The following is a 15,960-nucleotide window of genomic DNA, read 5'->3' as shown; positions in this document are numbered from 1 at the left end:
TTTTAAGAATTCAGAATGATGCTTTTAAAAAACACACTTTGCCCACCAACATGCCACAATTTACTTAATTATTTCCCTACTGAGGGACATTCAAATTGCTTCTAGTTTGTTTATCTATTTATTTTAAAATTAGGAGTGATGATGTTATGAAAATCTTTGACCATTAATGTACCACAATGTATTTGAGCATTCTCTTTCTTGTTGGATAATCAGATTGCTTCTGGGGTTTGTTTCTTGGTTGTTGTTTAAGGAGGGGAGAGGACTAGAACTAATGATGTTACAAAAATCTCTGAACTGACAGCTTTTTTGTCTTGCTTTCTATAGTTCCAACAATGCAATTATTAATTCAAAGACTGTAATTCTTTCTCATAACTTTTACTGTGAACTGCTAGACTTATCTAAAAAGATTCCATGAGCAAGACAAAACATAATCATTCTTTACCAGTACTGAGTTTCCATGCCTTTAGGTTCACATCCTTGGTTTCCCTCTCCTCTTGTTGTAGACTCTCTCGCTCCCATATTAAAGAGACACTCTGAGTCAGGCAAGAAAAGCAAATCATTTATTTACACCTTTGTCTATACAACATTACAGTTCCCTGGATGAGGCTCAACCAGTATCAGCAAGAGCCCTTTCCTTTCAGAGTAAAATGCAGCCAGAGGTTATAGAGATTCTGGGAAACAGAGAGAAGGAAGCACCATTCCTGCCCGCCTCCCCCCCCCGGGTTACACGATCTTGTCAGAGGAACCCAAGGACAGGAGGAGAGTGTATACCTGGCTCTCTGCCCCAGGGGTTTCTTACTGTGAAGTCCCAGCATCATCCCCACCCCCAATGGCTTGAGACAAATGTCCAGATTAAGGTCATTGCAGTGAACTCTATTTTGCTCAAGGCAGAATTTTAACTCTAATCTTTTTTAGATGACTACATGTAAATTCTGCATTGGAATAGGAGGCCAAATCTCTTCCCTTTTCCTGGGCTTCAGGAAGAGGGAACAGGAGAAAACTGGGCACAAAGGAAGGGTGGTTATTAGCTGCCCACATCTTAGAATAAAAGAGATCATTTGTTTGTCAGGGAGGGTCTCATCACTGAATCACCTAAATTAATCGAAAGTTTAAAACTGCACTCAATAAATCCCTTCTGCATCGAGCAGGATATTTTAAACTGTGTTAGGCTCAGTGACCCAAACCACCACATTCACAGGAGCTGGGCTCCTGCTTAGTGATACTAGGGGAGATACCCTTGCTTTACCCCTGGTTTTCAAGGGAAACAGTTGTTTCTTCCTCTTCCAATAATCCTGTGCAGCTGTTTGAAGCTAACCCAACAAAACCAATCAGGAATCTGTAATGTGACGGAAGTACTTGCAAACCCCGCTCCTTCCTCAAGTGTGTTACTGGGATTCCATGGGCAGTATCTTTACAAGAGTAACTGTTTTCTCAGATATAATACTTCTAAAATAGGATGTGCAGGACAGTCAAAGAAGGGCTAAATAGTTCTGTGTTCCCCTATCTTTCCAAAATAATGAGATTAATATTAATCTGCATAAAATGATCAAGTGTTCATTGCCAAGTGGAAAGTTATTTGAGGGCCTGAATCTTTTGGAGAAGTATAATTGTAGGTGTAGACCTGTTCATGAACATTTATTTTCTTTACATCTCCTCATGGTCCACGAAATTCAAATACAATCCTTGTATTTATACATTTACAGGTCATGGGAGAGGGAAGCCAGGGCTAGGTTACATAGGACAAATGAGTTTTTTAAAAAAAAAAGTACCCCAAATTACAGGTAAACATGAAAAATTCTGTACAGTCAAGACAGCGAAGGAAAGGCACACATCCAGAAGACCCCTAACACATGCAAACAAGAGATCCATATGGCCTGGGCAACAAAGAAAAAAAAAAAGCAAATGGTCCCACAATGCAGTTTCTAGGAAAACTCATTCAAGTGCAAACAGTATTTCAAGCATACCGTGAGTATAACACGGATAGCTTCGGAATGTAACTTCTTGCTCCCTGGAAGATCAGAGCCAGTGAGAGATTCGAAGGCTTATAGCCAAGTCAGGAACATCTAAGTTTAGAAGGGAAAAAACCAAACTCTGAATCTCCTACAAGTGTAACATAGGAGTGTGGCCTTGGTGTGGGAAACCAAGTTGTGTGCGTACAGTATGGCCACATTCCATTAAAGGTCTAAGCTTGGTAGAAACAAGCTTCTCTCAAAATCACTTTAGATATTTCTCAGCTCCCTACTTTCCTCATTTAAGCAGCAGCCAGTCACCCATGGGTCTGAAAGGTGGCAAAAGAAGAGTACAATGAGTGTTTGGTCTCTTCCCCACCATGTTGTCTACTTATCTAAAGCCTGAGTTTTCATCATTCAGCTAACCTGTGTGAATCATGTAACCACAAAAACATCAGAGCTGGAAGGTTCCTGTAATTCAGAAATGGCAGCTGAGGCCCAGAAAAGGCAAGTGATTTTGCAGAAGGTCACACAGCGAGTTGTTAGTGTCTGATCTCAGGAACTGGGTGTCCCAAAGCCAATTAGTGCTGGGGGATAGGAAAATGGCTATCCCCCCTGTCTCAGTCCTCTGTTCTATTCTCTCACTCCCCCAGAGGTTGATGTGGTTAGAAGTCCACCAGGACAGGCTACTACTGCACATCATGGTTAAGGGCTCAGGCCACTGGTGTACCTACCCACCAAGGGAAGTTCATGAATACTGATTGCCTCCATCAGGACTTTTGTCCAGTTGGCCTCTGGGGGGAGTACCACCCTATACCCAAATTATTTCCAGTTTTCTCAAGCTTGGAAAAGGCAGGAGCCATTCTAAAGTAGAACTGTCCTCATTGCTACCATCTCTACTACTCAGGATTCCCAGGTGGGTCCCAGAATCAAAACTCATGCTTCCCAAAGTGAATTACCAACAGGAGTTACCCAGAAGGCTTCCTGATTCCCAAAGAGAAGTCAAGGGTCAAGGAGAAAAGGCAGAGAAAGGAAAAGATACTTAGCACCAATACCCAGCTGAGGGATGTTCCTTGAACTGTTAACTCATTTATATGGTTTCTACTGCTCCAAACCAGAGTTAATCATTATAGATCTTAGATGTAACCGAACTCTCACCCTTGACACAATTATACCAGATAACTCTGATACAAAGAGTCCTCTCAGTCTTTCCCAGTTCTTGGACTCATGACCTCGTTATTTGCTGTTTGCTATACCCAAAATACCACCCCCCAAACCCAATCCCATAACACCAAAATCTTCTCTGAACTCAGTCATCATTCATCTGTACTCTTAACAGCTTGTAGATTTATTGCTGCCGTCTTGGGTAGGGGGAAATCAGGAAAACTCACTATAATCCTGCCTGTTGCTATTCCCAACGTTGGTTTCAACAAATCGATCTGACTATGCATTAGAGATAGCAATGGAAATGAGATGAGTTAGGGAAAGATGGTAGCATATATTGGGGGTATTTTGGGGGGAGGGCGGGAGGTACAGAGGGAGGTCTAATGGGAATGGGAAAGGAGTTGAGTTGACTTTAAGGCAGCTCTCATTAAAGCTTCCCTCGGTCTACCCTCCCCTAGAAAATCTTGGTAGCAGAGGAAATGAAGCCACCCCTTTTTTACTCAGTAGGGCAGAAGAAAGCGCAATCCCCAAGTATGTTTTAAGGAAAAAGACTTCTCCCCCTTGAATCCAAGCTGGCTTTGGGAACAAGGATTTCTGTAAGCCAATGAAGAACTGAATTCAATTTAAAATCATAGGATTTAGAGTGGGAAGGGACCTTAGAAGTTAGTGAGTACAAAGCCCTTCATTTTACAAAAGAGGAAACTGAGGATGAGAGAGGAAGTGACCAGTCCAAAGTTTACAAAACTAGTAAGCAGCAGAACCAGTGGAAAGAGTACTGAGATGGAGTCAGAGGACCTGAGTTCAAATCCTACCTTTGGAGTTGACTATCCTTGTGACCTTTATGTGTAAAGTGAGGGGTTTGGACTTAGATGGCCCTTAAGGCCCCTTCTAGCTCTAAATATATGATCCTATAAACCCAGGTTATTGTTGTTCGGTCGTTTTTCAGTCATGTCTGACTCTGTGACCCCATTAGGGGTTTTCTTGGCAGAGATACCAGAGTGATGTGCCACCTCCTTCTCCAGCTCATGTGACAGATGAGGGCACTGAGGCAAACAGGGTGAAGTGACTTGCCCATGGTCACCACGCTAGTGTCTGAGGCCAGATTTGAACTCACGAAGATGTCTTTCTGATTCCAGATCCGACACTACGCACTACGGTGCCACCTAACTGCCCCATATATAAACCCAAGCTCCCTGCTCTCCTATCTCCCCTTTGCCTGCTGACTCAGAATTACCTTTGTTCACTCCTTGACCAGTTGTTCAAAAGACCCTTCCTGTGCACCAATTATTGGGTCCTAAAGGCATCTTTGAGGAAGTCCACCATTTCCCAAGGGCAAGGTGATTCCTGAATCACTGGGCCAATGAAACCACATGCCAGGGGAAAAGCCTCATGGGTGTGAGGCAGTGAATGAGATTTGACTAATCCTTGGCTAACAGCTCACTTAACTTATGTCATGTTAAAAGGAGCAATGATTAGTCTCCCGGGAATCCTAAAGGCTGAGCTCACCCCAGCACTGTGACTGCCAAAGTTAAATCCCCGTCCATTAGCATACACAATATGCCACAACCTGAAACTCTCTAGAACTTCATTAATCCCTTAGAGAGCTATGCCAACTTCTTCTAAAGCTATAAAAAGTCACCTTCCATGAAAAAAACAGACTTGCCTCTGATTCATATTGTTTCCAAGGTAACTGATGATATCAAAGTGACTTAAGTCTACCTTTGGCTGGGAGTTAAAAAGAAAAGGAAATTGCAAAATCACATAAAGTTGTTAAAAGTGGTTCAGATAAGGACAGGGACTGGATCTCTGTCTGATTTCAACTGCACTGATATAAAGAACTTCCAGGTGAGAAAATTCCCTCCTCCAATGCAGGTTCAGCATCTTCTCAGAATGCGGTCTAGGATTGCTGCCTAGAGCAGAGGTCTCAGTCATGAAGCCCATGGCCCACAACATTTCCAAATGTGGCTCAAACCAGATTAAAATGTAATTGGGAAATATTTCATAAAATAAATAAAAATGATATATATAATGTTATATTTTAAAACTGCTGCCTGCAGGGATCCTAATGTATGGATTAGTAGTTCCTGTTTCTATCCAAGTCTGACACCACAAGCCTACAGCATTGATGAGGTTAAATGACTTACCCAGGACCACACAATGTCAGAGGTAGGATCTGAACCCAAGTCTCTCTGGATTTGAGGCCAGCCCTCTATCCAGGGTCTTTATTTGTCCTGGACCCCAATGGCAGTCTGGTGAAGCCCACAGACTCCTCAAATAATGTTTGTTGCCTACATTCATAGCTGAAAGAAGCTTCAGGTTAGAGGAAAATGGAAATAAAGATGTAAATTTTTTCCCATTCAAGTTCACGGACTGATTCCTTGACATCACTGGAGGGGAGCAGTCTTTAGACCTCAGGTTATGAAGACCTGCCCTACACTATAATGCCTCTGTCAGAAGTGGACTGGAAAATCATCTGGGATCAGCACTGGAAGGGGAGGGAGTCCATGCAGAGAACTCCCATCACTCATCTCCTGCAGTTAGGCAGGTGCCTGTAAGAGCCAGACTGGATATACATTTCCTTCAGTGAAGGTTAAAGCAACTACACACTTCTTCGAAGCTGCCTGCTGATCTAGGGGGGCTGTGTCCACAGGAAAAAGAGGGGTGCCTTTACTTTCTCTATCAGGCTTGATTCCACCTCTCAGGGCAATAAGTCCATGTCTGGGCTCAAAGAGAGGGCTGCTGGCATCTGACTCAGACTAGCGGTGGTGCCCATGAACAACTCACTCTATAACCACCGGAAGGAGGTCCTGGCCAGCCAGAAGGACTTCAGGGTGGAATACATTTACCTTGAGGTCCATGGGTGCCCTCCTGCTGAAGCAAGGGGAGGAAAGGGAACTCTCAGTAAGAAACTGACCTAAACCTCCCCCATTAGAAGGTAAACTCTGTAAGAGTAGAAACTGTTTCTTTCACTTTTGTCTTTGTATCCTTTCCCAGCCTCCCAAACAGTGCCTGGCACAAATGCCTTTTGATTTGTTGTTCTAGTCTTCCCCCGCCCCATACACACACACCTTTTTCCTTGAGGAAGAAAGGCCCGGAGAAACGACTTTCCCTGGGTCACTCAGCAAGATGACTGGCTGAGCCGCCTGGAATTAGGAAAATGTGGGTTCGAGTCCTGCCTTGGATACTTAACTAGCTTTGTGACCTCTGTAAAGTTTCTACATTTCTCTGGGCCTCAATTTCCTCATCTGTAAAATGGGGTTGGTAATAGTATCTACCCCACAGGGGGTTTTCTGTGAGGGTCAAATTTAATAATACATATAAAGCACTTCGCAAAACTTAGCTAGGTAACATCACATCATCATTATTAGGTGCAGTATGCTACTTCCTGCCTCCTCACATCCCGACTGGCTCCTTGCCAGGCACCCAGCACAGAATGGAGTACAGTCACGGAATCCTAGACCAGGAACTGGAAGAGGCTACAGAAACGTTCCCATTCAAACCTCCCCTCAGGAGACTGTAAAGTTCCACTTGTTTTCCCCAGAACTTTCTAATACTCATGGAAAATAGGACCCAGACAACAACAAAAGTTAATTTCTTTCCATGCCTTCAGTATCCTCTCTTAATTCTTGCTTCCCATCGGATTCCATACAAAAGCCAATCAAACTGAAGGGCTGACACCAGGGAATTTTTTCACAGCCTGCCTTTAACACGTTCTAGCTGTGTGACCTTGGGCAAGTCACTTCCTCTCTTTAGTGCCTCAGTTTCCTCATCTGTAAAATGAGGGGTTGGACTGGACGGCCTTCCAAAAGGTCCCTCCCAGTTCTAAGACTATGATCTTATGCATTTCCATCTGGGACGGCAGTCTTTATTCTTTGCCCCAAAATCTCATCTAAAAGAAACAGACCTGGAGGATGCAGCAGCAGGAAGGAAGGTCTTAAGGTAGATATGGAGGTAACAAGTCCCCATTGAACAAAAAGATTGTACCTTTTGACTCAAAAAGAGAAGAAAAAGATGCATCATCATCACAGATAAAATGGCAGCTGGTTTCTCTTTCTTTCATTTCCCTCTTCCCTCCACACACTCTCTCTCTCTCTCTCTCTCTCTCACACACACACACACACACACACACACACACACACACACACACACACACGCCTTCCACAGTTGCCTCAAGCTTCACTGTCTGGACAAGACTTGTTGGTCCACTGGGCTGAATGAAGCAGGTCGGCTTAATTACCACTGATTCTGACAACCTTCAAAAGTATTTTTTAAAAGACCTCAACAATTGATTCTAAAAATTAAAAAAATATATATGAAAACACCTACACGGAACTTAACTTTAAATAAGTGTTACATAAGACTTGATCCTTTAAATCAGATGTTGAGAGAGAAAGAGAGAGGACCTCACCAGTGTTTGGCCTCTCTGATGTGGGGAACATCTCCTTTGAACAGCTGTGCAAACAGCCACTGACCCAGAGAAAGCAGCACCTGATGCTACCTGGGAAAAGAGCAAAGGAACAGCCAAGAACACCTGACTTGCCCAGATGCCGCCTAAAAGAGGGACGGGCCAAGAAAGCTTGTTTGCTTCTGTTTGTTTACAAGGCTGGATCCTCTTTGCACCAGGTACAAATTCCTCCATGTGTTCATGGCAGCTCAGGCACCTGACAGTTTTTCCAGGTGTCCCTACTGTGGCAGACTTAGATGGGGAAGGGCGGGGAGCACAACATATACTGTACTTGGGACAATCAAAACAAACAAAAAGAAAAAAGATAGGTCAACTGACATTTTTCTGAAAACTTCTATTCTTAACCTCTTTCTATGGGAGATGACTAGGTAGGCCTGAATGTGCTAGGGTTCTTGGCCTTTTCTTTCATTTGCTCTATCTTGCTGCTGAATTCAAATATGATTGCCATCCCTGGAGCTTTGTTTCTTGAATTTCTGCCTCTCTTCCCCCATTTGCTTTCTGATTTTTTCCCCCTGCCTCTTCCAGTCCATTCATTCCATTTTACTTTTTCCAGATCCTCTCCCCTTAACATCTAACCTCTTCATACCCATTCCATTACTGGATTTCCCATGGAGTACCTCACACTCAAGTAGGCCTGTGGAAATGACTTTGCTGAGAACTTTGAGAATACTCAGAAGACTGATCACCCACGGGCTATTAATAGGTCAATATGATTTGAATGGCTTTTTTTTTTGGGGGGGGGTGACTCAATCAGGGTTAAGTGACTTGCCCAGGCTCTCATAGCTAGTAAGTATCAAGTGCCTGAAGCCAGAATTGAACTCAGGTCCTCCTGACGCCAGGGCTGGTGCACCACCTCTCTGCCCCGATAATTGTTTCTGGAATGGATCTGTGATGTCACTGCTATAGGGAACTCTAGGTGACGAACCTCCCTCTACCAATGCAGAAAGGTGCCTACTCAGTAACTTCCGTCTTTGAGAGTCTCCTGGGCATTTGCCCAAGGTCACAAGGCCTGTATGTGTTGGAGGCTGACTAATTCATTATTCCTTAAATAAAACAAAATTTGCTTTTTATCAGTCTTCCCTGTTAGGGGAAAACTCAGTTTACAAAGCTGCCAATATCCTGTATCAGGGCAAAGTCCAGCTCTTGTAACTGCTCTTACAGACCAGATTTTTAAATCAGGGATAAAAAAAACAAACAAACGTTCCCACTCCATTTCTTTTTCTTGCTTCCATGATGGCTCCCCCTCAGTCTCATTATGATCCCTCCACATCCCCTCCTGCAACATGCCCAGACATTCCTTTTCACTTGTCAGTGCTGAAGAAAACAAGAAACTGAAGGGAAAAAAATAAAGATATATATATGATACATATATATGACATATCTATATCTATATCTATATCTATATATATTAGATTAAGGGAAATGGGGAAATGCACTACAAACGGATAAAAAAATTCAAGATGAATATGAAAATTTTAGGGAAGGGGGAGGAAGATGTTGCCAACTGCCAAAGAGCTCAGTTTCTAGGTAAGTGTAGATAAAAGACTCTCAGTGTGACTCCCCCACCAAGTGTCGGGAAAATGATGAAAGTCAATCCAAGTTCTCCTGGGCTACTCCAGTCATGTCCCACAGACAACCTCAGTCTTTCTCTTTAGTGCAGGTAACAAAGGGCTGTTTGAATATTTAGAACAAAAGAGCTTCACATCCTAGCAGAGTGCAGGACCCTGATTTTGTATCCAACTCCTTTGATGGCAAAATCCTACATCCCAAGAGGAGTCAGCCTGGCTTCAGGACTGTGCTGGGTATATCTAGCAGGGCTTAAATGGGTCTTTTCTGTCTAACCTGGGTTGGAAGGACAGGGGCTACTCATCTTCTCACTTGGGCTACATCCTTGGGGAGCCTAGTGGCCCCCAGTCCTAGGGGCTCACCATATTTATGCCAAGTGTCATGCAGACAAGTGACTGACTTAGCACCCTGCAGCTCAGAACTCCCCAGCTCAACTCTGCCAGCCTTTGCCTCCCAGATAGCTGGGATTACAGACATAGACACCACCATGCCAGGCCACACTGGGTGGGACTTAAAAATATGGGTAAGCAAGCCCCTCTTGGTTGGATCCAAAACCTCTGAGGATATTAGTTTCAGCCCCCACACAGACATGGCCCATGGGCTTCCAGATCTAGATGCCATCCATTCAGATGACCAGGGATGGAAGGTGATGGTGTGGGATGAAAATTTCTGGGAATAAAACCCTTCTCACCCCCAAAAGAGCTTTCAGTTCAACTATGAGTGACTTACACCTTCACCGTCCCCTACTCTTTCCAAACATCTGTTCCCTACCAAACACAAAATTGAACATCTTCACTTTCTTAAATAAACAACCAAGACACACTCACATATACACAACACACACACAGAAACAGAAACAAAGGGAGAGGTAGTAGGAATGTAGCAGTGCAAGGGAAACCTTAAAAAATAAAGGCCAAGAGTCTACCCAGAGAGAAGTTAAACAGCTTGAATTCTAAGGCCCCTGAAAACTGGGGTTAAGTTGTAGAAACAGCTGCTTAATGCTTGTGAGACCCAAAGCCATTCATATACCACCCCAGAACCAGCCACTAGTCATTATGAATGGTGTGTGAAATGGAGGAGGTAGACATTAAGCGACAAACCATTCTTTGCCAGCAAGGGATTATGGTAGTCATAAACCTTCTACCCCCAAACACACCAAAGACCTGAAGCAGTGACTCTGTCCTCCATGATTTTCTACTAAAAGACCAATTTCTCTTTCCTGGCCCAAATATCTGTGCCCTGGCAGGACGTGCCACCGGTGAAGGCGAAGGGAGAATGATATCAAGCTAATCCTAATCACAAGGCTGCTAGGTATTCAAGTTACTGGAAAAGTCATCATTTTGTTCTCCATCCTGTAGGAGGTGAGGGGGCACCTCCAACAATAGAGATAGATCTTTTAAAAAGAAAATCCTTACAACCAGAGGTAATCATTTCATCCAATATCTAAAACACAAGTTTCCAGTTATATTGTTATTAAAATAATAACCTCCTTCTATCCCCTCTGCCAGCCCTCTTTCCTGGAAAGGTACAACAAAGTGCATGAAAAGCTAACCAAAGCAGACCTTTGTGACTAAAGGATCAACTGCATACCATCTCAATACCGACATATACACACTCATTTTCTTTCATACCCAATTACACACACATGTGGCTGTATGTATAGACATTTACAGTACTAGTGACTCTTAAATCCAGTGACATGTGCAGAAGGTGTCGGGCGGCTGCTGCTCTCCCAGGCTCTTCCTTGGTCCCACTCCCACCTCGACCCCTCCATCTGCTTTCAGTTTTTGATCTCCAGGATTGAAGGGTTATGGTCCAGGATGGCGAGAATGATCTTGTCCATATACTGTCTCAGCCGGTAGTTGATCTCCTCCTGTTCTTTGAGAGCTTCCATAAGCTGATAGAGACAGATAAGAGATGCCCAATGAAAACGCAGCCTTGGGCGAGCAAAGCAAAGGACCTTCCCCTGTTCTGACTGGCACACGCACACAACCTCAGCCGAAGCAAAGCTGGGCTGGGTATGAGTCACAATGGACAGATAAGGTTTCCTTTTAACTTGGGGAAAGGAGTCAAAAGTCCTCCTGTGTTAAAAAACTGCAACACGTGGTTTTGGGTAAGAATTCTACTTTAGGAACTAGGTGGCACAGTGAATAGAGCTCTGGCCTTGCAGTCAGGAGGACCTGAGTTCAAATCCAGACTGAGACACTTAATACTTACTAGTCTGGGCAAGTCACTTAACCCCCATCGCCTCACCAAAAAGCAAAACACAAACAAACACAAAAAAACCCTAAAAATGTTCCTAGCCTTGAAATGGATTATTGCTATGACATCACACAGCATGGGTTAGGAACATGCTACTGGCCCTAACTTGGGGGCCTGAGGGAGCAAACTCGGAGCTAGAAAGCACCTCAAAAGCCATCTGGTCCAATCCCTTCTTTTTACAGATGAGCAAACGGGGTCAGTGAGACCAAGTGAGCTGCCCGGGGCCACAAGGCATGGCAAGTTTAGTATCTTGGCCCAGCAGAGAGGTGCCTACCTCTTGTTTTTCAGTTTTAGTGTAGAGGAAGAAAAAGACGTTTTACGAAAATGATCTTTGGAAAGGGATGTCGGTGATGCAAAACAAAAGATATCTTTAAATAAAAATTAATTTCAAAAACATTGCAATGATTAATTATTATTATTATTTTAATAAATTATTATTATTTTGATGCAAAACCTATGAGGATGGTAGTTTTAGCCTCTCCCTAGGCAAAGGGTAAAACAGAAAATCAACTCTGAATCAACACTACAAAGAAGAACGCATTTATAATAAAAACCCTGGGGCACCAGGGGAAGGGTAAAGAGGAACAGAATAGCATTTAGAGAAGGCAGGAACTTTCTGGGCTATAGAGCAGATTGGCAGAGACAGAATTCCTGTGGTTATTTATCAAAACTCAGGTTAAATATACTGTGGTGTTGACTTGGAGACAGGAGTATCTGGGTTCAAATCCCACCTCTGACACTTTCTAACTGTGTGACCTTGGGCAAGTCCTTAGCCTCTCCCAGCCTGTTTCTCCATCTCTACAAAGGAAGGGTTTGGACAAGAAGGCCTCTGAGGTGGGGTAGTGGATACAGAACCGGCCCTGGAGTCAGGAGGACCTGAATTCAAATCTGATCTCAGGCACTTACTAGCTGTGTGACCCTGGGCAAGTCACTTAACCCAACTGCCTGGTCAAAAAGAAAAAAAAAAGGCCTCCCAGGTCCCTCTGAGCTCAAAATCTATCATCCTATGAATCTCCCTAGGCCTCAGTATGAAGGGGTTTAAGATGGCCTCTAAGGTCCCTTCTAGCCTCTGTGACTCAGAATCACTTTAACGCGAGTTTTCTTGGCAGAGTGTGGTATCTGCCAGTCTTGACCCCTTTCGCCTTGCAGGAACAAGAGAGTTCCTTAGATCAGAATCAGAGCACTAACACACGTCCAGGGGCTGACGAGTCACCTAGAAATGCCCTTTTCTTTCCTTTTTAAATAAATGCCTTTCCCGGCTCAGATTCTCAAAATCTAGCCAACAGCTCACTAATGTTCAGACTCCTTAAGAGTCTGGTAAATATGGTGGATGTTCTAATAAACCTTGTGTTGGGTTGAAAAAAAAAAGCCTTTCTTAAGGATCCAGTGTGAAGCACTGGGGCCACGCAGGGACTGAGCCTGCCCTTACCTCGTCCCGGGAGGCCGAGTCGATCTCCGCTGCCAAAGACTGGGCCTTGGTCTGAGTGGCGAAGAGATTCTTCGCTTCATAAAGACTGAGACTTAAAATCTGCCCATTCAGGTCGTCATTCTGATCTCGGAGCTTCTGGTTTTCCTATTAAAAAAAAAAAAGAGTCAGTCAATCAATCAACAATTGGTGAGCACCTACTGTGCACCAGATGCTGAGCCGGGGCTTGGGATCCAGACTGCAGTGAAAGTCCCTGCCCTCAAGGAGTTTACATTCTATTGGGAAGGGGTAACCTTCCACCAAGCAACATTTTTTTTTTAATTTTTAGGCAATTGGGGTTAAGTGACTTGCCCAGGGTCACACAGCTAGTAACTGTCAAGTGTTTGGTCTGAGGCTGGATTTGAACTCAGGTCCTCCTGACTTTAGGGCTGGTGCTCTATCCACTGCGCCACCTAGCTGCCCCAACCAAGCGATATTTCATAAAGCACCTACTATATGCCATGCTAGGCACCAATAATATAAAGACCAAAGGGAAACAGTCCCTGCCCTCAAGAAGTTTACATTCTATCGGGAAGGGGTAACCTTCCACCAAGCAATATTTCATAAAGCACCTACTATGTGCCATGCTAGGCACTGATAATACAGAGATCAAAGGGAAATAGTCCCTGCCCTCGAGGAGCTTCTACAAGGGAATGGGCATACTGAGTTCCAGCCAGGGTCGAGGCACTTGCCTGGGAAGTGAAAGCATATGTCACATCGCACGGTGGCTACAGCGCTGGCCTTAGAGTCAAGAAGCTCAGGGTTCGACTTCCGTTCCTGACACAAAGTGGCTATTATAGGCCTCTCTCCTTGTTCTAGGCAACTCTGCTGCTGCCTCAGCACGAATAAGTTTTTGATCCAGGGGCCCTGCCTGGCTCAGCATAATGATATGGAGCAAGAAGGGTTGTGCCTAGAGGCAGAAAGGAGAGGCTTGAGCCAAGGAACGTGCCCAACACACCATGGAAATGTGCCCAGCTGTGCTCTGGGGAAGTCATCTGAAAATACCATCTGCGTAAAGACAGAAGACTCATGGAACTGTACTTATGGCCTCCCCACCAGGCTCTCTCCAGAACAGGGGCTCTGTTGTTACTGTGTCCTGGACGCCTGCAGCAGTTCAGCAAAGCCAGGGGAGCCCTTCTCAGAACCACGTTTGCTACACTAATTCATAATAAATGTCAGTTACAGGCTAGTGAAAATAAGGATACCATTGTTTTCCCATTCAAGGTCACGGACTCAAGGTTAAGAATCCCTGTGCTAGGAGGCACAGCACCTGCAGCCTCATCACCGTGGACATACACAGGAAAGGCTTTGCGCCAGTCACCACTCTGATTTATCCAGTTCTTCAGCATTTACCCAGAGACCAACATATTTCACCTTATCTGATCCTCACAATCACGATCTAAGGAAGGCACTACATTTTACAGATGGGGAAACCGAGGCTCGGGGAGGGAAGTGTCAGAGGTGGGATTCCAAGGCAGATGTCTCCTGCATGGATCTCACCAACCTGGACCCTAACTAATCCAACCTCTTTGTTTTACAGATGAGTAACTGAGCTCAGAGACAGTTTCAACCTGGGTCATATAGTCAGTACCTGTCACAGGCAGGATTTGAACCCAGACATTTCTAACTTGAGGCCGGTTCCCTACCTACCATACCACCATGTTGCTTCTTTTTAAAATCACATAATACTGTGTATGACAGTTAAGAACACCACCACATAACAACTTTTATACAGAACTTTGAAGTTTACAAAGCATTTTACATACACTACCTAACTTGACCCTGACAACTATCCTATGAAGTTTAGCTATTATTACTCCCATTTTACAGATGACAAAATTGAGGCTAAGAAAGATTGCCTTCTCAGAATCACACAGCTAGAAAGTGACTAAGATTCAAACCCCGTATGATTTTATCCTCCCTATTACTCTATATAGGGATGGGGTTATGAACTGAACTTGTGACATTACTATAAGGATGTCCCAGGTGAGGAAACTCCATCTACCAGTGAAAGATTGGCACCTTCTGTGCAACCTGTAGTCTTAGAGAGCCTACTGAGGAGGTTGGAATGGAACAGTGAAAAGTATACTGAACTTGGGAGTCACGAGACTTGAGTTCGAATCCTGATTCTTCCACTTAACTACCTGCAAGACTGGGCAAACTGCTTCATTTCGAGGGGTCTTGTCTTTAAAATGAAGTGAAGAGACAAGTTGCCTTCTGATTTCCCTTTCAGGTACAGACTGATGATCTCACGGACTGGTCAGCAGCAGGGAAAGGCGTGGGAGCAGGGGGAACAGGACAGAACATTGGATTGAGGTGTGAGGAGACTTGAATCCTAGGCCCAAAGCTGCCACTAACCTGCTATGAGAGTTTGGGCAAATCACCTCCCCCGCCATCGCCACTCCTGTTCTGAAGCCTCAGTTTTCCCATCTGTACAATGAACACAGACTTTTGGGGCAGTGGACAGCAATGAACATAAAGCCAAGAGAATCCCCAGCTCAGCTACTTACTAGCTAGAGGGCAGATGGAAATCTCCCTCAGCCTATGTTTTCTCACCTGAAAAAATGGGGATAAAAATACTTGAACTCCCTACCTCGTGGGGCTGGATCCCACGCAAGGGGCCTGAGAGGTCACAGCAATGCCAGAGGAGGAAACAGAAACCCAAGGGAGGACGTGACTTGCCCTAGGTCATTCGGCCATTAAGTGAAAGGGCCAGGATTCAAATTCAAGTCCTCGAATTCCAAATCTTCTATTTTTCCCACTGCTTTTCTTTAGCACACTTTGTAAACCTTAAAGTGACATACAAAGAAGGTGAGTGGCTGCCGGTCCTTACTCTCATTTAGTTTGCCTTGTTCTTAATTTCCTTTACTATAAGAAACAGTCTATAAGTGCTTTTAAGTCTTTTTTATTTTTAATATAACTCCTAGGGCCAAGCAGGGACTTTTTTCCTTTTATATATTTTTCTTTTATATTATAGTAACTCCCAGTTCTCCCCCTTTTTAGCAGCAGCCTTGCCTACCCTAAGGATGCCTCTGCCCTCAAGTCTCCTAATTGGTTTAATATGTCATCCATCTATCTATCTATCCATC

General features: G+C 44.2%; 1 protein-coding gene across 2 annotated transcripts in view; it reads right to left on the bottom strand.

The window, feature by feature from the left end:
- Positions 1-538: 538 nt before the first annotated feature.
- RAB11FIP4 (RAB11 family interacting protein 4) overlaps positions 539-15,960 on the bottom strand; it is a 184,432-nt gene continuing 169,010 nt past the window's right edge. For both annotated transcript variants that reach the window (XM_020963314.2, XM_020963315.2), the window contains 2 exons: positions 12,836-12,979; positions 539-11,041 (listed from right to left, as the gene is read on the bottom strand). In XM_020963314.2, the coding sequence (XP_020818973.1) occupies positions 10,925-11,041; positions 12,836-12,979 (261 nt within the window). In that variant the 3' untranslated portion in view covers positions 539-10,924. The remainder of the gene's footprint in view (positions 11,042-12,835; positions 12,980-15,960) is intronic.

This window comes from Phascolarctos cinereus, unplaced genomic scaffold (genome assembly GCF_003287225.1).
Source record: "Phascolarctos cinereus isolate Bilbo 61053 unplaced genomic scaffold, phaCin_HiC Scaffold_5;HRSCAF=322, whole genome shotgun sequence".
In the NCBI taxonomy this organism is placed as follows: domain Eukaryota; kingdom Metazoa; phylum Chordata; class Mammalia; order Diprotodontia; family Phascolarctidae; genus Phascolarctos; species Phascolarctos cinereus.
This window is presented reverse-complemented; position numbering and strand designations above follow the sequence as displayed.